This window comes from Lonchura striata, chromosome 4 (genome assembly GCF_050655825.1).
Source record: "Lonchura striata isolate lonStrDom1 chromosome 4, ASM5065582v1, whole genome shotgun sequence".
Lineage (NCBI taxonomy): Eukaryota > Metazoa > Chordata > Aves > Passeriformes > Estrildidae > Lonchura > Lonchura striata.
Window position 1 is genome coordinate 7665913 of NC_140706.1, and position 22610 is coordinate 7688522.

Genomic DNA, 22610 nt, shown 5'->3' on the forward strand with positions numbered 1-22610 from the left:
GGTACCTAATAATTTAGTCTGGAAAACAGCTCTAAGATCAGAGACACACCATTAACTTAAATCTGCCAAGTCCACCACTAAATCATGTCCTGGGTGCCACATCTACATGTATTTTAAATACCTGCAGGGATGGTGACTCCACCACTGCCCTGGGCAGCCAGTTTCCATACTTGACAACCCTTTCAGTGAAGAAATGTTTCCTAACATCCAACCTAGGCCTCCTCTGGTACAATTTGAGGCCATTTCCTCTTGTCCTGTCACCTGTTATTTGGGAGAAGCCTTTCCCTCACACACAAGACAGATCACCTTGTTAGAGACGATCGGGTTGGTCAAGCAGGACCTGCCTTTCATAATGCCCAGACTGAGGGGCCTGTAGTTCCCAGACCCTCCTTCAGGCCCTTCTGGTAGATGAGTGTCACATTTGGTGACCTCCAGTCACCTGAGACCTCCCCAGGGAGCCAGGACTGCTGGTAAACAACAGAGTGGCTTGGTGAGCCCATCCATGATTCCCTCAGTTCTCTTGGGTGGATCCCATCCAGCCCCACAGACCTGTGTGGGTCTAAGTGATGGAGGAGATATCTGGCCATTTCCCCTTGGATTATGGGGGCTTCATTCTGCTCCCCATCCCTGTCTTCCACCTCAAGGGGCTGAGTACCCAGAGAACAACTGGTCTTACTGTTAAAGACTGTGGCAAAGAGGGCATTAAGCACCTCAGATTTTCACCATCCTTTGTCCCTATATTCTCCCTGCATCCAGTAAAAGGATGAAGATTCTCCTTAGCCCTCCTTCTGTTGCTGATGCATTTATAGAAACATTTTTTATTGTTTTATGGCAGTACCCAGATTAGCTTCTTGTTGAACTCTGGCCCTTCCAATTGTCTCCCTGCATAACCTGACATCCTTATAGTCCTCCTGAGTTCCCTTCCCCTCCAAAGGTCAACTCTCCTGGCTTTTTTCCTCAGCCTTGAGCTCCAGCCAAAGCTCTCTGTTCAATCAGGCCAGTAATCTTCCCCACTGGCTGATCTTTCAGAACATGGGATAGCCTGCTCCTGCACCTTTAACATTTCCTTCTTAAAGCACATCCAGCCTTCCTGGACTCCTTTGTCATTCAGGACTGGCTCCCAAGGGATTCTGCCAATCAGCCTCCTACGCAGGCTGAAGTCTGCCCTCCAGAAGTTCAAGGTGGCAGTTCTCCTAATCCCTGCCTTTTTCTTTCTCCAAGGATCAAACATCCCAAGCAGCCTCTGACCACCACATCACCACCAGTCCTTCCCTGTTTAAAACCAGCAGAGTATCTTCCCCTGGCTGAGCTCACTCATCAGCTGCATCAGGGAGTTTTCTTCCATGAAGTCCAGGAACTCCTGGACTGCTTCCTCTCTGCTGCATTGTATTTCCAGCAGACATCTGGTAAATTGAAGTCCCCCACGACAACAAGGACTAGCAGTTGTGAGGCTTCTCCCAGCTGCTTACAGAGTATTTTCTCTGCCTCTCTTCATCCTGGTTGGGTGGTCTATAACAGACTCCCAACCAGGATACCTGCCTAGTTGATAGTGATACTTAGACAAAGCACCATTTGAAACTTCTCACAAAACAGGATTCATGTGTTATGAGGAATCCCACTGAGCAAATAAAAGTCCTCCTTGCTCAGAGAAAACATAAAATGCAAAATTTCAACTCCACCCCTTAATAACGCAGTACAGAGTTCACATATCAATAACTAGAACTCTTGTTTTTGCTAGACAAACTTCTTCTAATAGGACCAAGGGTGAACAAAAGCAAATAACACTTCTATGAGGGCACTGGACTTCAACTTCTGTTTTGCATCATGGTGGATGGTCTGTGTGACAAAGAATATTATAAGATGTACAAAGATTTCTCTACTAGCTGAGGAATCTGAAGATGTTTAATGTGAAAAACAGCATTAGTGTGCTTCTGCACACCAAGGCAGATATTGAACAAAAATAAAAGTGTTACAAGGGCTTTTTACTATGCAAAGCAGATCACAAGTACAAAACTAACAACCAGCTATTCCCAGTATTGTTCAAAGACCAGCTTAAACCAGCAGGCTCTACAGCAGCATGCTCCATCCCCCTCACCTTATTTACAAAAGAAAGGCTGCTTGCTATACCAATTACCTCAGTAAAACACAGCTAAGGTTTCTGAAGAACTTACCATTGATTTCGAAAGGGAACAAGCTGCCACTTTTGTTCAGCTTCTCAGATGAGTACTGAAATCAATCAGAAAAAAAAAGTTTTAACTGTGGAAAGAGTCAGCATTCACTTCAAGGAAACTGCATGCAGTTTTTAGTTTTCCTATATGTGCAGTTAACAATGCCTTTAAAAGACAGGGTTTTCCAATATAATTTGAAGAAATTCCTGAACAGCTGATCTTTATTTATAAGCCTCTGGCACCAAATTATTTGTAATGTTTTCTGATCTATTGCTAAGTATCAAACTGTTTGAAGACTTACAACATTAGCCCATGCGAATAAACTGGAAAATTAAGAGTGATAATTCATCCTTAATGAAAGAGCTTTGATCCAATTCTCATTTCAGCACAGAGGAAATTACAATCTGGCAGTTGGGTTTCCATTTCCAGTCTTAAGGCTAGAAGGCAAAACACTTTATCTTCAACTAAGGGACAGGAATAGCTTTATCTAAATTAAATATACAAGGTCTTGAAGTTCACCACCATGAACACTTCTCCAAATCAGGCTTTATTAGTATTTCACATTTTCTTATAATCAATGCAGTGATTTTTTTTTACTTCTTCAAAGTAGAAAAGCCATTGAGAAATATCTTTCCTATCATCAAAATATCTTTAGCAGACTGACTGCTTTTTAAATCTCAGCTTATTGGTGCAAAACAACATAACAGCCATGCTTAAAACAAGGTCTGTGTGTAAAGGCCTTCAATTTAGCCTCATCAGTAGCATCTACACAGTAAGACAAGTTCGTAACTAATTTAACGAAAAACTATTACTACAAAGGCATTCTTAATGGTCTAGATTTCTCAGACAAAGCACAGACCTTGCAAATACAGCATCCTATAAAGGAGCTATAAATAAGTGGCTCATAGCTCCATCAACCCAAGGGTCATTATTCACTCCCCCACCACCACCTCAGGATGGAGAGGAAGGTTGCTTTAAAAAACAGCAACACACTTTATGTGAACATTGTTCTCTGTGTACAGCCAAAGAAGATAGCATTGTACATACACTTCCTTTCCAGATACAAAGTCAATTTTTAAACAAACATCCTTGAGCTACAAAGCTTTTTCTTTTTTTTTCTGTACAGCAGCACATAGTGCTAGTGACAACTTTATATCCTTGAGCTCCACAGAGACAAACACTGAGCTGTGGTAATATTCCTTTGGTGGTATTGTTTCACAGGTAGGAAATAACAGAATAGCTTAAAGGATAGGACAGCAATGAGATTTTTAATCTCATTTTTTACTGGCATCTGCAAATGAGACAAACCATTTCATTTTTACTTTGTAAATATCTGTAGATGAATTTATAACCTCCTTTTAAAGAAGCTACTCTGAGTAAACAGCAGAACCTCAAAGTTAAATCTCCATTGGATCTGCTGTTAATTAATCCAATTCAAACCATTTGAAATCTGCAACTTGCCAATTCCATAGAATTCACATTTAAAAAGCCACTGCCCCCATTTACTTCAATCAGGTACCCGCTTCATGTGAAACACAGGAGCACCCTAAGGTAACAGTAGTTACATATCAGTTGTCCCTGAAGAGGAAATGGACAAATTAGAGACTTAAAGATAAGGTCTTCCAACAAATTCCTTTCCATCATTCCCCAAATAAAAGGCAATACCAACCTATTAAACTATCATACAGTAGCTACAGAAAATGTGTCTTTGTAACAAAATTGTGCCAAAAAGTCTTACAGCGGATTTATCCTGAGCCAGATGAAAATACAAGATGAATTAATATGGGCATGAGATGTTTAAAAAAACTATTTATTCAGACAAGATATTCAATGCTTATAAGGAAAAGAACTGCATGGACAATCCTACTTGGTTTTTATAGTTTTCAGGCAAATGCATCTTTTACAAGGTTCTCTTCATGAATGTCCAAGTTATTTGATTAACTGTACTTCCACCACCTTAAAAAGTCTTGTCCATCAGTTGAGAGACTAAACTACATTATCTTTGACAACTGCAGAGCACTGAATCCCTTTCTCAGGGGGACCATGGAACAAGCAGGATCATGTACACAGACTATTTGTCCTTCAGAGAACTGCAATGTTCTCTAACTCAGAGAGCAACCCTATCCTTACAGCTATTTCTGACCATGTGCTGGAGAAGTCAGTACTCAGTTCCATGACAAAGCAGACATCTCCTCTGCAACTTGGGATCTTGTACACAGAATCCTGCTAAGTCACAAAAAAATTCTTTGCTAATTCTTTGGAGATTCAGACCAAAACTGTAAGAACATGACATCTGACATCACATGCTGAAAGGGAGAGTAAGCTGCACTATTTCCAGCAAAAGCTCAAGGCACTGAAATAAGGGTTGAGTGACTAAGAGGACAGTAAGTAACAAATGTCCTTTACAATATATGCTTGGCTTTCTATAACTGAAACAAAAATACTTGGAAACAGTGTCTACTGGTGTATTTTAACCACATCTGGTAGCCCAAACTTGAGAAGACCCTGTCAGGCCGCAAATTCTTTATAGGAGGGAGGATTTTTTATCTATATAGCACATGGGACAAGTCCCACTAGATATTACTGTAACAGGGCACTGAACCAGTTTATCAGCTCTCCTGGGTTGGCCACACTCTACCACTCCACACTCATTCCCTTTGTGCTAGGAGCTACATGAAGCTTCCTCAATTAATACTTTATTTTGTGATTACACCTGAAAAGAGCTTGCAATTGCTAAGAACCTTAACAGGGAAATCTGCTACCCTATGTGTGAAGGAAATCATCTTAGAATAAGGCCAAATTATTCAAAGGTCACTTTCCTGAAGAGGAAACACATCCATTTTGCAACTACTGCTTTTTGAATAGATGTTAAAACAGCCACGAAGATCTCATGCCTCTGGAGAATTTATCAGGGAAATAATGGCATATTTTAAGCTAGACACGTAAAACAATGAAACTACAAGTTTCACCTGAGGTTAGAATTGTTTGCTTCATGCCAAGAAGTGGATCTACTTGGAAATGCTTGTTCACAAATATAATCTCTTTCGTGCAGCTGGAGATATCATGTTCAAAAGGAAAGGAAACATTTAGGACAGTGCTGCAAGTTTCAGTTGGTTTTCTGAATCTTAACAGCTGTTCTTTCATTAAAATACTCACTTGAAAAGACACCTAGTCTGAACTGACTGAGTGGAAGAGCTCTGCAAGTGAGGCTGACAACTAATTATAATTTACATCACTAATTTTAAGTGTTCTTTGCTAGCAGAAGCCAACTGCAACAAAAATAACTCTGGCTATTCTTCTACACTCCAATGTACTGCATTAAGGACTTCACAGCCTGTGCTATCCCTCCTCATTATACTCAGAATGACAACTTCATCTTCATACTTTTAAAATTAATGGCTTTAATTTCAAGGCATTTTTTCCAGTTTCCAAGTATATTTGAGTTCCTCCAATTTATCAGCATCCTTTCCAAACCACAGGGATGCCATTGTTTATCATTCAAATACTAATATAACCACCACCATACAGATGTGACTCAGTTTAAATGGGCCATGCCAGACCTCTGTTTCTCTACCAAATATGACTGGATATGAAATAGTGAGGAGGAACACTCTGACCTTTTCTCAGGATGCAAAGAGGTGATTAAGTCAAGTAGTCTGACCAGTGGCTTTTCCTCTGAGGAAGAATCTAATTCTACATCTTTCAATATAAATAAGCTTCAAAAATTAAAAATAATGGACCCCACATGCCTGGAAGGGGTTTTACAGTAAAACTTGTTCCTTTCGCAAATCCTTGACTGGCAGCGCTTATGTTTCCTACTTAATATCACACCCTGACATCTTACAGCTCACATGCTATTACTTCACAAACCAACATGAAATTCTATACAGCAATATGAAAAAGGTACAAGTTTCGTCAGAATACAGAAAAATCTAATTTTGAGCAATTTTGAGCTCTATGAATCTTCTGAGAGTTCAAGGGACTAGAGACCAACTATTTGATTTAGTGCTGCTGTCAAGCCATGAAAGCCACAATGTGCTTAGAGAACTCCACACCTCTTTTGTGAGGTAGAGTTGAGCAACCAGGGACACTACCTTGTGAGCTACAGTAGCCAAACTGAGGAAAAAAGCTTGGGACAACCTTCCTGCTTCTACAGCAAGCCACCCAGTCATTTTCCTGAAGGCAGGTGCAAGACAAGGCTGTACAACATCACTTGAGCATGCACTAGGCTGAATTACACCAGCTTGGAAAATTAGCATGTCATTTAACAGAGCAGTAAAAAGCTGCAGCCAGTATTTTACAACATAAAAGAGGTACTTGGTCACCACACAGCTTACACAAATGAAAAAGTGTACTATGTCCTATACGTGTTGTCTTTGTGCCCAGTTCGGCTGCACAGTACATAGCTTTGAAAGAGCTATTCTTTTTGCTTTTATAACCCTCATTCATGAGCTGTATAACAGAATAGCTTTTCCCCATCTATTTTATCTACTTGTGCCCAGACACTTGTGCAGATGCACAGTCAAAGGTATCACAAAATTGATAAGGTTTAACTACATTAACCCAGGCAAAAAAAGTTGGTCTTAATCCTCAATCAGCTCACAATGAGGTTCATCACATGGTGTCACAGAACTTTGTGCCAGCAAAAGTAACAAAAGGGGCAGCCAAGATCACTTGAGAATTGCTCGAAACTGCTGCTACTATTAGAAGAAACCACAGCATTAACCTGAAGTTCTTGCCAAAAAGCCTAAATGTGCTAGCAGTGATACCAGAACTATCACCAGCAGTCTTATTCTCTTAGTAACATTCACCAATTGCCTTTACCAGTGGAAAAAAACCCACTTATCTTAAGTTCACATTTTAGTCAGGAAACCATTATTTGCTTCCATGAATCCTTTTTAGTAAGGAGAAACCTACTTGCACACTTTTATTCATACTTGCTTCACTAGTTCCACACCTCACTATGCAATTTCCACACTTTTTCAGGGTGCCATTGTGTACAAACAGAACCTGTCCTCAGAACCTATTTTCTGTAAGAACTAAAGCACTTACAAAACCAATTACTTGACAGATAAAAGGAGGAGAGGAACAGCAGAAGGCCAAGGAGGAAACAACTGATGAGACATCATGTGCCATTTTCCGCTCTACCTGCTCTTTTTCATGCTTTATTGTAAGTCCAGATAAGGAGAGGAATAAAAACCAAAACCTACAAACACATTACAGCCTTACAGCCAACACACTCCTGTACAGACTCCACACAGTGTAAAAGCAGTAATATACCCTTCTCTGCTATTAGAGGTCTGTGGTCCAAAGCCTTCAGTGACTATTGGTAAAGAGACAGGAAATTACAAGGTTCTGCTGCATATTTGTCACTGAACATGCTACTGGCTCTTAGTCATTACTGGCCCACAATTAGGCCTCAGTTTAGTTACAAATTATGACTTTGTCAGTTCACAGGGACAGCAGATTCTCCTACAAACTGCATGGCCCAAATGTTTCATCAAACCAGACAAAATAAATGCAAGCTAAGCATGCACTTCTCCTGAGAGTTAACATCATTTCAACACCTTAAATCTGCCTTTCAAGAATAGCATATATTTAAGGGGAAGGTGAAATAAACAAAATGAATTATTGGAAGAACTCTAAATGGACCTGCTACAGTTTTGAAAATAAAACTGCTTGATTAATGTCTACTTTAAACATCCTTACTGGACAAGGAACTGCATACATGAGAATTGCAGGTGCTTGTGCACAAATTCCACCACATTCAAGGCATGCTTCACCTGCTTTGGGCTCTTGAAATCAATAAGGAAGCAGTTCAGCTGTTTAAGTTACAATGCAGAGAATTTAAAAGTAACTGACATACTTCAGGTCCAGTATTACTTTTTAAAACGTAACAGAACTAGTGTTGAACAACACCTCGGCATTTAGTCAAGTTATTTTGTGTCCCATTGGAACACTAAAGTTTAACCTACAGAAGGGTGCCACTATAATCAAAGTCAGTAAAACAAAATTAGTGCATTCCATACAGAACATGGTTTCAGGGTTCTCAGGTAGGCAGCTAGAACTGACAAGAGACTGTTCTGCATTACTTCCTCTGGAGTAGCTATTTCATTCACAAGAGATGTGAAGAGAATAGATTCCTTCATGCCTGAATTGCATGCTTGAACCATACAATGTACTCAGATTAAACCAGCAAGAATAACACCAAAAATTAGAAAGTTTTTCAGAGCACCAGGTATCTGAGACACTGAAAAAGCCAGGATCCACTCTACTAGCATCAACAGTCTGGTAGTAACCTGACTTTTAGTTTAACTGTATTTACTTGATGATCTGTTTTCCTTCTGCCCAGTGCTATTCTTTTCAGATATAAAGCTAACAAACACCTGGTCTGTATGGGGAGAAGAAAACTCCAACCCATAAAAATATGTGTGCATTTTGCTAGTAAAAAAAAGGAATCCTGAGAAGCTTGAATAATCCTTTTCAGTTATTAGAACACTATTTCATGAAGAGAAGTGGCTTTTCGCTATTTAAAATGAAGTAGCAAGGTTAAAAAAAAAATCATTAAAGTAAAAAACATCACTTCAAAAATGGACTAAAAACCGTAGATCCCCTTTTCTTTCCCATTACAACTCTCACCCTTGCAAGCCAGTCTTAACTTAAATAGCTAAATTCTGGCTGATCTGCATTCTTCAATTTGTTATGCAGTTGTGAGTTACTTGGCATTTCACATTTATTTCATGTTGTTTTGGTAAATCCTTACCAGATTAATACTGTATGTTTTACAGGTCAGATCATCCAAGCTCTGGTTCTGCAGCTTTTCTGTTATTAGTGTTACCATGGTAGTTGTTCCTTTTCCACTGCTCACACAAGTGTTGGAGGCTCTTCAGTCTCTTCTTTCAATACTCATGAGCCATTTCTGTTTTGGTCTAGAATCTTGAGACTTTTGCTTCCATCTTAATGCCAAAGTTTATTTCCAAATGCTGTCAGTGTATCATGTCTGGTTTCCTGTAAAATTGGATTAGAAAAAAGGAAAAAGGTCAGAAAAAATTCTTGCGTATATCATAAGTATTGTAGTAACACAACTCATATTTGGACTAGTCCCTATGCAAATATATCACTTTGTGACCAATGCTGATGGCCTGGCATTTCAGATTACACAACTCAGGAAAGAATATTCCTATTTGAGATTTCACTGATTAAAATTTCACTCATTAATGGTGCAGATCAGAGTATACTATTTGGCTGTTTCCTGCTACTGAACTGTTTCTATGTAGGAGTTTAATCCAAGGCAGAAGGAAAGCTTTCCCTCGTTTAAACTACTGACGCCTAAACCAGGTATATTAGAACAGCACATGACACAGGCATTTACCCACCATACTGTACTGCATGTTTAACACTACTTGGCATATTAAAGCATTCTACTGTATTTTTCACCACTAATCCCCTCTTAAAAACAGAAGTGAAGCAGTGGGTAACAAACACTATACCACTTCCTAAACCCTCAGCTACTTTTAGTATCTTGCCCTGCATTTTTTTTAGCTTTTTCTTTAAAGGTTACATAATTGTTACCTGTCAGCAAACACCAGATCTGGTAACCAGGACAGATTTTCATATACATAAAAGTATCACAGACAACAGCTTTGATATCTTTATTCTGTGAGCAGTCATCTAAATCAAAAGCACTAGGTTCATCAGCTACCTCTTTTATCTTAAACATCCTCTACATATTTTCTCTCTCTAGTGACCTGCATTAACCATTCTAGATGATTTAAGCTGGCCAAGCATGTTCAGGGACCACTTATGGAATATAAAGTGGAAAGAGATCTTCACAGAGTATTTCCAGATTTAAACATGAGGCTTTGCGAAGGAACACTGACGCTACCAGGACCATAAGCTTACTTACATTTTCTAGTTTTAAATCTACAGTTTAAAAAAAGGCAAAATATTATTTTCAAATAACATTTCCATAAAATATTGCTTCTTCTACACTACTAATTAGCTGTTTAAATAACTAGTAGTAGCAAAGAAAAAAAGCAACTTGAGGCTATGAGTCAAGTTAAACCCACTTAAAACTAAGATATTAGTATTAGTAATGGTGATGTTAGACTATCTTTTAAACCTGTTGCCTTTAATTACATCCTCAAATATGATTTTCATATGCTAACCATGCACTATTTTACCTTCACAGCAGTCTACTACACAGCAACCTCCCTCAGCCTGACAGCTTGGCACACAAACACAACTTCTGCCCAACTTTTGGCCTTGTTCTTATATCTGCTTTTTTTTTGCTGTAAGATAGAATGCTTAGAAATGCTCTTCCTCCACAAATAATGCTACACAGATAGCTGGAAATTCAACTGATCTGGTTTTACTTCATGTAAAAATGTGTCCTATCTTTCAGGAAAGCGTACAACTTGAAATATTTACATTTTGTTCTGACATCACACCAGGTCAAATATTAAAAAACCCTCAAGTTCATACACTCACTGGTAAAGGTGGCACACACCCTGTTCAATGTGAGCAATCAAAGCAAAGTGTGGCTCATGAAATACTGAAGCCAAGTTTGAGGGCAAGCATGTGAACGCAGCAGTATCTAGAGCAGCACAATCAAACATTGCTGTGTCCCTTTTAAACCTGGTGGAGTTTAAAGTAAATCTGGAAATCCAGAATAGAGGTCACAAAAAAGGCTGACTGGTGGTCAGATGTTGCTCCTTTACAGATTGAAAATACTGAAATCATTCATAACCAGTGCAAAGACTTTCAGATTCATGTTTAGGATGAATGTTTCCACTAGTAAGAGGCTAGTATTGAGAATCAGCTGAAAAGTTCAACGCAGGTATAGTTACTTCTATTAAGAAGAGCCATAGAAGAAATTGCGGGGTTTTATTTCCCTCAAAGAAAAAAAAAAATCAAAATCCAATAAAAATACCAAAGATGGGAGAATGATTAGAGATCAGTTCATTATATTTTGCTTAGTACTTCAACTCTTCAAATGTTTCACTGCAATTTTAAGTCAGCTAAATACAAACTAAAATAAGGAGAGACTAGACAGAATGACATTAGATTTCAGTTAACAGACCAATTGAATCCAAGGATAAAGGGAAAGCAAATGAAATCACAGAAGCACAGCACTTTCAAAATCATGCTGAACTGTAGTTATTCACATTCATAAACTCTACCAGCTACTGAAAGGAGTATTTGGGCACTGCAACCATTCAGGCACTTTCTGACAGCATGGAATGCAATCAGTTCTAAAATACAGGCACTGTGAAACCTCTCCACCACCAAAAAAAATTAATTTTAACCATTTGCACAATAATTTTTCAAATGGAGACCTGCTCCATTGACTAAGTTTTATTTTTAAGTATAGGGCAGGGATGGAAAGGTGCTGTTAGCCCAAAATGCCTTCATCTATCTGCTCCTACTTTCTCCTGCTCTCCATTACAAGTCAATTCCATTTCTCAATATGAAGCACAACCCTGATAACAGGGCTTGTAGTTCAAATCAGAAGCACACTTAAGTGAATTGCCTTCTCACCCTTGTTAAATGTGCTTCATCAGTACATTGGTATTAACTGTTTTACACCAGAAATCTGTTCTTACAGTCCTCATTAAGGATGACACAACAAATGTTTCAAGTGGTCAAAATGTCACCAACACACTCCTACCACTGAAATGTCACCATCACACTCCTACCACTGCAAGCCATTGTAGGCTGCACTTTGATGTACCTCCACTGCCATCACAACTGCCAACACATTCTCTTCTCTGGCTACTTGTGGCCCACAGCAGTGTGCCAGCACAAGTGCTTCTGCTCACCACAGAGAACTAGATCAAGGAATTTTTATAGCTGGATGAAACCAAAACACTTCCTTTTGTTTCTGGGAAATGTTGTTTCCAGCTGGATCAGCAACCCAGCTTGGTTTGCCATGAACTGGACACAAATGCTTGTGTGGGAGCATTGTGGGATGCTGCCACTGCTTGTCCAAGTACCTGTCCAACCACAGCATCAGAAAGAAAAGAAATTCCCCACACAAGAAAGCCAGTTGACATGAGCATTTCCTACACTGAGCCACGCAGATTCTTCTTTAATTAGAAATTAGGCATCTCCTCCTGAAACATGGTTTGAACATGTTTTGCTCCCACCTTCCTTTCCCAATTTGTACTCCTTTGACTGGTCAAACTTAGCAGCTCAAAGGGATCTGAAATCTTCCCCACAGCCTCAGCACTTTAACTCAGTGACCAAACTCCCAGCTCACTCTGGTTTAGCTATGTATACTCTACAAGGAATTGTTTCCCTCATCTTTGCTAATTAATATTGGCTGCCAGGAGACAAGAGATTCTGAAGAATGACATAGCTGTGGTCATTTTAAATCTTTGTTATGTATTTATAAGCTTTTGGTCCCTCAATATCTCCTAGAGGGAAGCTCTTCACCTAATTTTCCTATTTTTTGAGGGTTACGTTTATTTCAAGACTCTCTATGGTATGTATTTAATGGATCCACAGAGAGAGTAGAGTAAGCTGTTTATGTACTTTTTCCACCATGCATTTTTTCTAGAGCTGGTTAAAGGCAGCCAACTTTATTTTTTAGTCTCTCCTTATTGTACTCTATGCTTATCAGGCTGAATCCCTCTCAAACTGCTCAGCACTTCACACTAATTGGATTTTCAGCAATATGAACTATTTGACCATCCTTGTTAGGGCAATGAAGATGCTGCTGAATTTATGTTTTCAGCTGCCTCATGGCAGAGATCTTGGCACTATCCAGTCCTTCCCCAGCCTCCAGAGAGCATGGAAGCACAACCCACAGGTAACACACCTCTGCTGTCACCTCATCTCCACAGGCAGCAGCAGAGCCAGGGGCTGCCAGCTCAAACAGGAACATCCTCCAAGCCTTGAGCTGATAACAACAGGCCTTGGAGCTCCAAGTTGGAAGGAGTCCTACAAGATTATAGCCATCCTTCCCTGAGCACACCATCCTTTGTGGAGCCTGATTAGGTAGGATAGTGAGCAAGCTGAGACCTCCAAGATAAACACACACAACAAAAGATGTTACTCAGTCTCTGTCCTCAGAGAAACTTAATTATCCCATGATCTTGAGCTGAGGGACAGAGGTGAGAGGTGGGGAGGACGAGAAGCTAATTTTTTTGTTACTGAAAGGTAGACTAATCAAAAGGAATAAATGGAATATAAAAATCAAACTCCAAATGCAAGCCAAAGCTAATATTCCTCAAAGCTGGAGAATGAGCTGTGATGGAGTCAGCATCTCCACTGTCTCTGATTTAAAGTTCTTTGCTATTCATTCTGAAGGTGAGAAAAGGAAAGATTCATTATTATATGTCTATAGTACTACTAAAGGAGAAACGGTTTATATCTTTAAAAGTTTAGCTACAACTAGTAATGACTTGTAAAATCTCTGCCAAAATTAACAGTGGCAATAGAACAGAAGTGCTCATGTCACAAAATCTTAATCTTCTCAGTGACATCATTAGTGTCTTTTTTGGGGAAGACTACTAAAAATACAGAATATCCAACCTCCCAGTCAATTAAAGGATGTCAGAAGCTCATTCAATTTGACAAGCTACTTTCAAAGAGATGAAGAGTCCTGATGAAGAACACAAAGCCAACATACAAAAAGAATCTCTCCTTGGCTCTAAGAAAGTAAGGCAGCCAGACTCATTTCCAACCCACTCCTCCTCCTCCTCTGCATCCTGCAGGACGAAATGTTCCAGCAACAGCTCATCTCAATGGGAAAATTTACATTTGTTTGAAACACTTCTAACAATTTCTTCTGTTTCTGGAAGTTCTATCTTGGATAAAGAAAAGATCACAAGATTTTTAGATCATTTCCCCATAACACAAATGTAGGTGTTTCTTGCTGATCACTGTTCCATTATTTTTCTGCCTATGGCATTGAAATGACCTGTGAGAACATAGAGGGTTGTTCCCTGTTATTTCACATTATTTCCTACTCTCTGCTCCAAGTGCTACATGGAACCTTTCTTGCCAACAATCCCATACATGCACTTAGCTTGCTCCCAGAAGAAAAGGATTAGCTGGAGTCAAAATTCCAATTCGGATAAGTAGGTCCTTAAAAATATTATCTCTGCTTCAGCAAGCCAAAGGAGCTAATCACTGCAGCAGTACTAACTCCAGATCTAGATGTTTTTGCTACTACACTCTAGACAAAGCTGATGCGATTTTTTTGCCTCCTGGCACTTTCTGCAGCACTCAAGAAGCACTTCAAAACTGAAACACCACATGAAGCTGATCAAGTTCTAACAGAGCATCATCTGTCCCATGCCACTTATGCTCGAAGCAACTCTAAGTTGGAAGACCAACTTTTCAGAAACTAAGCTCATACATTATACCATCTGACAAAAAGCTACAAAATGTCTACTTTCCTGCAATGCAAAATTCCAACTTCCGAAAGGGAAAAGAATATTCTACTTCTAAAAATACATATTATTTCTACAGTGCTAAGAAGTTCATTTAGAGGCTAAGCATTCCTTATAACATAAGTCTATTATTAATAACTTTTAGCCCAGAAAAGTTGTTGAGAACAGGCACTTAAAAGAGAATTATTTGGATTCTATCCTTTCCAGCATTAATCTGCAGTGTGGCTATTCTGCAAACCTTCCAAAATTCCACAACAAGTAAAAAAAAAAATATATCTGTTTTAATTAGAAAGGTCCCTACAGCTATAAAATTATCAATCCAAATTTTGGGGGATTGATACTAAAAGGGGACACCTCTATTTCCAACTTATTGTACTTCAGGAGTCCTCTCAATGCCATTAACTAGCACCCCTTTATTTTCTGAGGTTCTTTACAAAGATGTTTTTAACAGTGCATTAGAATAACAGTTTCTGACCAAAAGGACCAAGAACAGAGTTGACAATCCTAGCTTGTATTCTGTAGAAACTGTTTCACAACCATCTAAAATATTCTGTTTAAATTGTTGTTGTTCTCCCTGAAGAGTCCAGATGTGACAAAATAAAGCCTTAACACCACACCCTACACATTCTAGAACTCTGAACGAACCCAGTTTCACCATCTGCAATTCAGAGTTTCTCTAAAAGGACTTAAGGCAGATTTCATGAGTTACAGAACCTCTCCTTCTCCATGCAGTGCTTTCATAAATCAATTTTCATTAGAAGGAAGCTTCCATATTATGAAGTGTTCAAGCAGATATTCAGGCTGACACAACTCCAGCACAGAACACCAAGAAGGGACAAGAAGAATAGGCTGGAAGACATCCTTTACATCAACTTATGGCCACTGGAGACAAATTTTAGATATTCCACAGGCTCTGAAAGCATAAGAAATATCAAGAGCTCAAAACTGTCTGCTGAAGAATATACATCACAAAGTGCAAGGCAAGACTACAGATCACCACTCTGAGGTCAAAAATGAGGGTTTGGGTTGTTAATACCTCCAGAGACAGATGAGACTAAATATCAGATCCACTTACTGCAGAAAATCACTACTGAGCCCAGAATTTCAGTTTTGACCCTAAACCATCATCATGAAGACCAAATGGTCATTGAGGGAGGTGAGACAAAATATAAACTGCTACTAAAATAAAGCTGCATCCTACACACTCACTTCTACTCCATCTCCCACACTTCAGATCCAAGAGCTCCTATGAGAAGGGAGGGAAGCCTCAACCATCACCCACAGCCTCTGGATTCCATTTTACTTTAAAAAGACAGGTGATATGATGGAAAGAGGTTAAAGGCAATACTTTGGTATTAATGAAATTAAGGATGGTTTCCCATCCTTAGCTATACAATTCACCCACCTTGGCTGAGGAACACATACAAAACAAAAACCTAAAATAATTAATTACATTTTGAATTAGAACCAAAATATTTTATAATATGAACTGTTGTCTGTAATAATTATACCCCCTTTTACTTCTCAGGTTACTGTCAGTAGTTTGGGTTTCATTTAAAACAAGATGAGAGTCACCTTCCAGAAAGGAAAAAGGGCGGAGATAAGCAATGTTAAACCTTTGTCACAGTTTATAAAGTACACTTCTCAGAGTAACAGAAGTGGTTAAGTAAGCTCAAGAGACTTTTTCCAGGTCATACCTAATTAAAGCAGGGAATATATCACTACAGAAAACTAGGGCTAAGAACTCAACTCAGCCAGAGGTTAAAGCATTTTTTTATTGCTAACTCATATCAGTAAAAAGTCAGTCTCGGATTTAAACCTGTCTTTCAGGCCAAATACTCATATCAGACAAGTCATCCTGCATCTTTTAAAGTATCTTTGTCAGACAGGACAACAGATGAGCTGTGCCTTGTGTCTGATGCTGCTCAAAGATGCTGTTCCAAGATGCTTTTGTTACTTACACTCTTTCCTAAAATAATCTACCACAATGGCAAGGCAAGGATTTCATTCGTTTTGCTGAAGAATATTTACATCTACTCTGTTTGGAGTTCCATTTGAATGAGCCATTAGCACTGGCCCATGACCAGCCATCTCCCTGCAATGTGAGATTTGGACACTTTCTCCTCAGCCCTACTGCAGAAAGCCCAAGGCTACGATGCAATGTTGAGAACAGAACTCTGATCTACTGAGGCTTGAACACATGAACACCAAGCCCTTGGCTTTTGCAGTAATTATGAACTAAATGAGCTAACAGTCATTATTTCAAGACTACACTACTCAAACCAAGAGCTACTGCCTGTTTGAGCAATTCAGAACAGAACCTAGTGGCCAATCTCCACCTTTTTACTGTAACGTTTAGTTACTGAACTCAAAGCTCAGGTCCTACACAAGTTACTTCCACCTCCACATACTACTTTTATAAATATGCTACTTAAAACCAATGGAAGTATTTACTTCATAGACTAAGCCACCAGTAAGATACAAAAATCAGACTCAAATAGTAATTTATACTGATAATATTAGTGTTTGGTGAAATCTAACAGACTATCATTAAAGTAAGTGCTCCAGACTGTACAAGACCCATGAGATTTTCTTTTCTAAGGCTTGAAGAATGAAAAAATAAATCAACTGGACCTACTACCAATATATTTGTTTCACTCCACCAGTTAGAAAAGCCAGAGTGAAAAACAGTATCACCTACTTTTGCTTAGTGTTTGCCCTTAAAACTGAGAAGTAAAACAGACACATAAGCATACTTTAAAAATACCCAGGGCTGAAAAAAACCACAGCACTGATCCTTAACTTGTATGGCAGTGACAATGATTACCTCACACACATCCTGCTTCTCTGTGACAGAATGGAATAACACCAGCACTGAAGTACTGCTCTATTACCAAAGCCTATGGGCTTGGAGCTGAGGGATTGTACAAATCTCTTCCATACATCCTGCTCCCAAAACACACACTAATAAACCTCCTCCTGTTTGCCTTCAGGTTCATTCTGAGGAGTGTCAGACATCTGGTTGGCTTGTTTAAAATAAAAAGCCCAACTAGTAGGTTTGTTTTTATGATCCCAAGTGTGAAATGTTCTTGCTGGAGGCCTCAGGCCAGGTGAAAAACACTTATGTTAAGATGCTACTTCATGGCATTTCAGAGATCTAATGAGCTATATAATCTGCATGCAGGGAAGTCTCCCTTCATTAGCTTGCATACAACTATGGAAATTAAAAATGAGGAACCTGTGGTAGTCCAAATATTCTTCAGTAAATAGTACAGCTTGTGAAGTGCAGATAGCATTAAATTTAGAACTCAAGTTCTGAGCAGTATTCTGTAAATATCTGTACATCTCAATGCTTACAGCAACATGAAGCACATTTCTCTAAGCCTCACTTATTTTTTATACTATGAGTAATATTTCCTTCTCATGACAAAGTACTATGCCCAATTTAGCTGTTTAACAAAAGTGAGTCTTTGTCTCAACATTGGAACTCTCCAGAAGATCATTGTGCAACTATACTGAATGAGCATAGGGATGTGTGTACCCCGATTTTAGCAGTTCACGAGTACACTGTTTACATATTCTCATATAAAACCTAAAGTGTAAAGAACAAAAATTACAGGAACAGTTTACACAACAGTAAAAGACTATGCAGGCTTGTATAAAATAGTTAAAGCTTGCTGCTACATTATCTGTATGGCAAGAGCATGGAAATACATTGAACAGATATGAAATATGGTGTGTAGCTGACAACCAAATTCCATCTCATGGCCCAAACTTGTTCTCTATCATGCCTCACCATCTGCAACTTGTCACTGAAGAAACCCTAATTCATGTGGCAGGAGATACCACCTCAAGAGGTGGCACACAAGATCCCAAGTTCTACAACACCCATCCACTTACCAGATCCATTAGAATACAGAAAATAGAACCCAAATACCACACAGCTTTCAAACAGCAAAAATATTTTTTTTAAATAAAGAGGTCTTGGTATCACACTACAAATAGAAAAACTGAGTGGTAGTTCAAAGAACTTCTTGTTGTTGCTCTTTACTTTGCTAAACTATAGTTCCTATCAACTTAATAGTTGGTTTCCAGCTTGTGTTTTGCACATACCACGAGCTTTTGAATGGTGAAATCTCTGAAGGGATCTACACTACATATAATCTGCTCTACATGTGAGCTCTCAGTCCACAAATGACCCAAGTATGAGCATACCACAAATTAAAGCCCATTAAAATAATGGAATGAAATACAAAGACAAAGGCAGTTCACATGAATACTGTGTGTACTTTCAGCATTCAATTCAGACATTACTTCAAGTGCCACCAGGGACATCCCTCTTGCCAGGCCTATTAAAGGTACTTCAATAAAAATTAGTTCAGTTGAGCTATGCAGCTCTTACTAGTTAAGTAGACTATTTGAAAAGCCAGGTAAATACTTTGTCTCAATGTAGTCAGCCTTGAGCAGCACACTGAACAGCTGGATTCAGGAAACACTGTGTTAGAGGTCAAGACACAAACCAAGGGCTACACATTGAAGGAGGTAGTTAGAAAAAAGCATTTGTAACAATTACATCAACTAATGAAATGTCATGAAACAAAGTTACACCATGTCAAAAAGAAAAAAGTGAAGTATTTCAGTTACATTAATATGATTGTTTCTTCTTTAAATACTGGAAGATCACCTTTGCCGGATGGAAAAGCTCAGTATTTTCTATGTATTACCTCAACACTACCTGATCTGCAATGAACAGCTCATTACTTCTACAAGCAAATTCTACAGAAATATTTACTTGTCAAAGGGGATTCACAGAAGTCACTAGAACTCCAAATTACAAGGTTCACTCACAGAGTATGAGCTACCAAGCCTTAATGTAAAACCATGCTCCTGATACAGGAAGCAAACAGGTACAAAGTGCCAATTAATACACATACTATAGACCATACTTCAGTCAGTATAAATCAAAATAACTATTTTATTTGAGCACAGAAATGCCAGTAGAAAAACGAGTGTTGAGGAAGGCCTTCACTTTTAATCTTCCCTGCGACAGAAATTTAGCAGCTTTGAATGGCAGCAGGTAAGTCACCTGGCAAGTCTAGCACATAACATCCAGAGACAATAGCTGTGCAAAGGAGGACAGGACCAAGAGTGCTGGAAGAGAAATGGGACCTCCCACTTGGGCAGGTACCTTTACAGATGACAGCATTCTGACAAGACCAACTTTGGTAACCAAGCTGAAGCACAAAACAGCAAAGATTTATCTGATGAAGTCAACAGTAAGAAACACAGTCTTTCAAATGATCTTTCAATGCTGACAGAAAGTGTAACCCATCTAAGCTTCCCTTAAAATAAACCTCTGAAATTATACCTGAGTTCCTGATATCTTCACACATGTGAAGGTTAAGGATATTATGATATGCATAAAGCAGTAACATCTTTTCTGCTGAAAATCTGAAACAACTGTGTTAGGGGAAGTCACATGCTGAACACCTGGACTCAAGAAGTACTGAAGTGATAAATAAGCTTCTGACAGCTGCAGCCTTTTCTGCAGGTGCAACAGGCATTTACTTCATGGCAGTTTGGCTCAGTTCAACAGCCAGTTTAGATCACAGAAATAGGTTTGGTACTATTTGATCACCTTGTGCTCAGCAGTGAGAAAAGGACAAAGGGAAGGTCCCCCTGAACTAGTTCCACAGTTTAAGACTGTATTACTTAACAGGACTATAAAGTTTAATCTCAAAAACACATGGAATTTTTCAGTCAACTACATTAATAAAATTGGAGTACCACACTTTATACAGAAAAACCTGCCACAACCATGAGCACACCTTGAAAGAGCTTTTCTGAACATAGCTCCCCCATAATCCTGTTTAAGGTCTGTAATACTTCAAACAACGACTAACCTAAAGTACACTGCACAAATTTCACCACCCACATTGCCTTTAACTTCCCAACACCAGGTGATGCTGCCTTACTGCTCTGGTAACATTTTGTGGGTTCAGAGTGGTCACAGGTAATCCCATCTAACATACCTTCAATATCTTTAGCAAAGGACCATCAGACTTTCTAAACCTCTGCTCAATTTAACACTGCAGCATAGTTTCAAAGTGTATCTGTCCATCTCCTTAGAACATCCAGTGGAAAACTGCTGGAAAACTCATTATTCCAGCCTGTAGCCAGGCACAATAAAACTTCTAACTACACTCAAATACATCTGTGTGATGAGAATAAACCGCTACACATGTAGGGACTATAAATAGGGCAATGATAAGAGCAAGTCTAAGGGAATTACTGAATGGCAGAGATGTAAAGAAAGCTTAGAGAAAGAGGTGCTGGAGAAAAAACAACAAACAGCACTTACAGAACTGTGTCAAACAACCCCAACAGAGACAGGGCTCAGAAAAATCCATTTCTATGCAGCACAAGATTTATTATGTGCATCAAGTTTGACAGGGGAGATAATATGAGAACTAAGATTTCAAACAGAGAAAATTGCATAGAGACATCAAAAAATACTTACAAATATAAATCCAAGAAAAATACTCTAAAGAAAAGCTGTTCCAAGTAGTGAAGCTTATCCTTCAACACACAGCTTGCAATAAAAGAGCAATTTTATCTCAAGAATGGACAGCTTTGAAGAACTCTAACTACAGATGACTTCAGCTGCTCTGTAACACCTGGAATTATTTGCAAGGTACTAGAGTCAGGCTGTTATGTGATATATTTAAATACAGACAAAAACAGGACATGGTTGGGTTTTTCTTAAAACAAAACCAACAAGGTTTGAAGTTAAGCCTATCTTCATTCATGCCTGCATTAAAAGAAAAGGTCAAAATTCATACCATGAGTCTTTAATTCCCCCATATTTAAGTAGAACCTCTGAAAAGTGGAAATCTTTTGTGAGCACTACAGGTGTGCAGCACCCACCTGGTTCACTGGGACACCAGTGTAACAGGGCTTAGGGACAGGGAGGAACCTGTGAGCTCACACACCTACATTTTACAGCCTTGTGCTGCTGGGAGTGAGCAAAGGCAGTCCTTGGGGACAAGCACAGCCAGAGAGCAGCTGCCAGTGGTGCGTGGGAGAACACAGAGCAGGAACCCAGCTCAGTTCCATTTCTGTGCTTCCCGTGATCTGCTGCTGGCACAGGAGCCTTGTTATATGTAGGAGAAGAGCAGAAAGGACTGCAAGACAGCCTTAAAATCCTACATAACTTTGACAAGTTTGAAAACTGTTCTGCAAGTAATAATAGGATACAAGTGAGTTCTGAAAGGCATGCTCAGGCAGGATTAAATGAACAATCAGAAGGCAAGTTCTTCAGAAGAAATCCGTGAGCTAGGTGAGATCAACAGGCAGACCTTGAAATGAGTGTTAAGCTGGTGTAAAATCCAGTCTATGGGGATGCATAAACAGGAATATCAGCTCCAGGGAACATGGAGCCATTTTTTCACTCCACTCAGCACAGAAAGTCTCAGCTGCACTACAGACTTGGGTTTTGAGCACCACACTTGAAGCCCAATGTCAACTAACTTGAGAGAACAACAGGAATGACCAGAGCTGAAAAAACATGACCTCTCAGGAAGACCTGAATACACTAGTTTTATTTAAGACAAAAGTATCACAAGGGTGGGGGGCAAGACACAAGGAAACAGGAACATTGCAAAGAACAGTTCAAATATTTTTTAAAGATGACTTACTACAGGGGAAGGAATAGCTGTCCATTATGTCCAGGGAACTAGGAAACAACCTTGACCTGCAGTAAGGAAGATGTCTGGTTTCATATTCAAAACAAGTTTTAATAACGGCAAAGCACTGGACTATGGAGAAAGAAGAGTTGCTCAGGCTTCTGTTATGAATCACATTTGATGTGCAATACCAGTATGGGGCAGGAGACTCACCACCAGCCTACACCTTTCACGGCCCTACTTTTTTTTTTAAATGACAAATTCACTTTCAAGCCCCTGTAATGTTTTTGCTTATCCTCCTACAAAATACTTTGAGTTTCAATGAACTAGAAGCTACTTTTCTGATTTTTCAAATT

The 22610-nt window shown here is 39.1% G+C and overlaps 1 protein-coding gene across 4 annotated transcripts in view; it reads right to left on the bottom strand.

Moving 5' to 3' along the window:
- FAM53A (family with sequence similarity 53 member A) overlaps window positions 1-22610 on the bottom strand; it is a 69832-nt gene that overhangs the window by 40226 nt on the left and 6996 nt on the right. For 3 of the 4 annotated variants that reach the window (XM_021535679.3, XM_085577569.1, XM_085577571.1), the window contains 2 exons: window positions 8932-9176; window positions 2172-2226 (listed from right to left, as the gene is read on the bottom strand). In XM_021535679.3, the coding sequence (XP_021391354.2) occupies window positions 2172-2226; window positions 8932-9009 (133 nt within the window). In that variant the 5' untranslated portion in view covers window positions 9010-9176. Of the gene's footprint in view, window positions 1-2171; window positions 2227-8931; window positions 9177-22266; window positions 22323-22610 lie in introns of all 4 variants that reach the window. The other variant, XM_085577570.1, reaches the window with a different exon arrangement.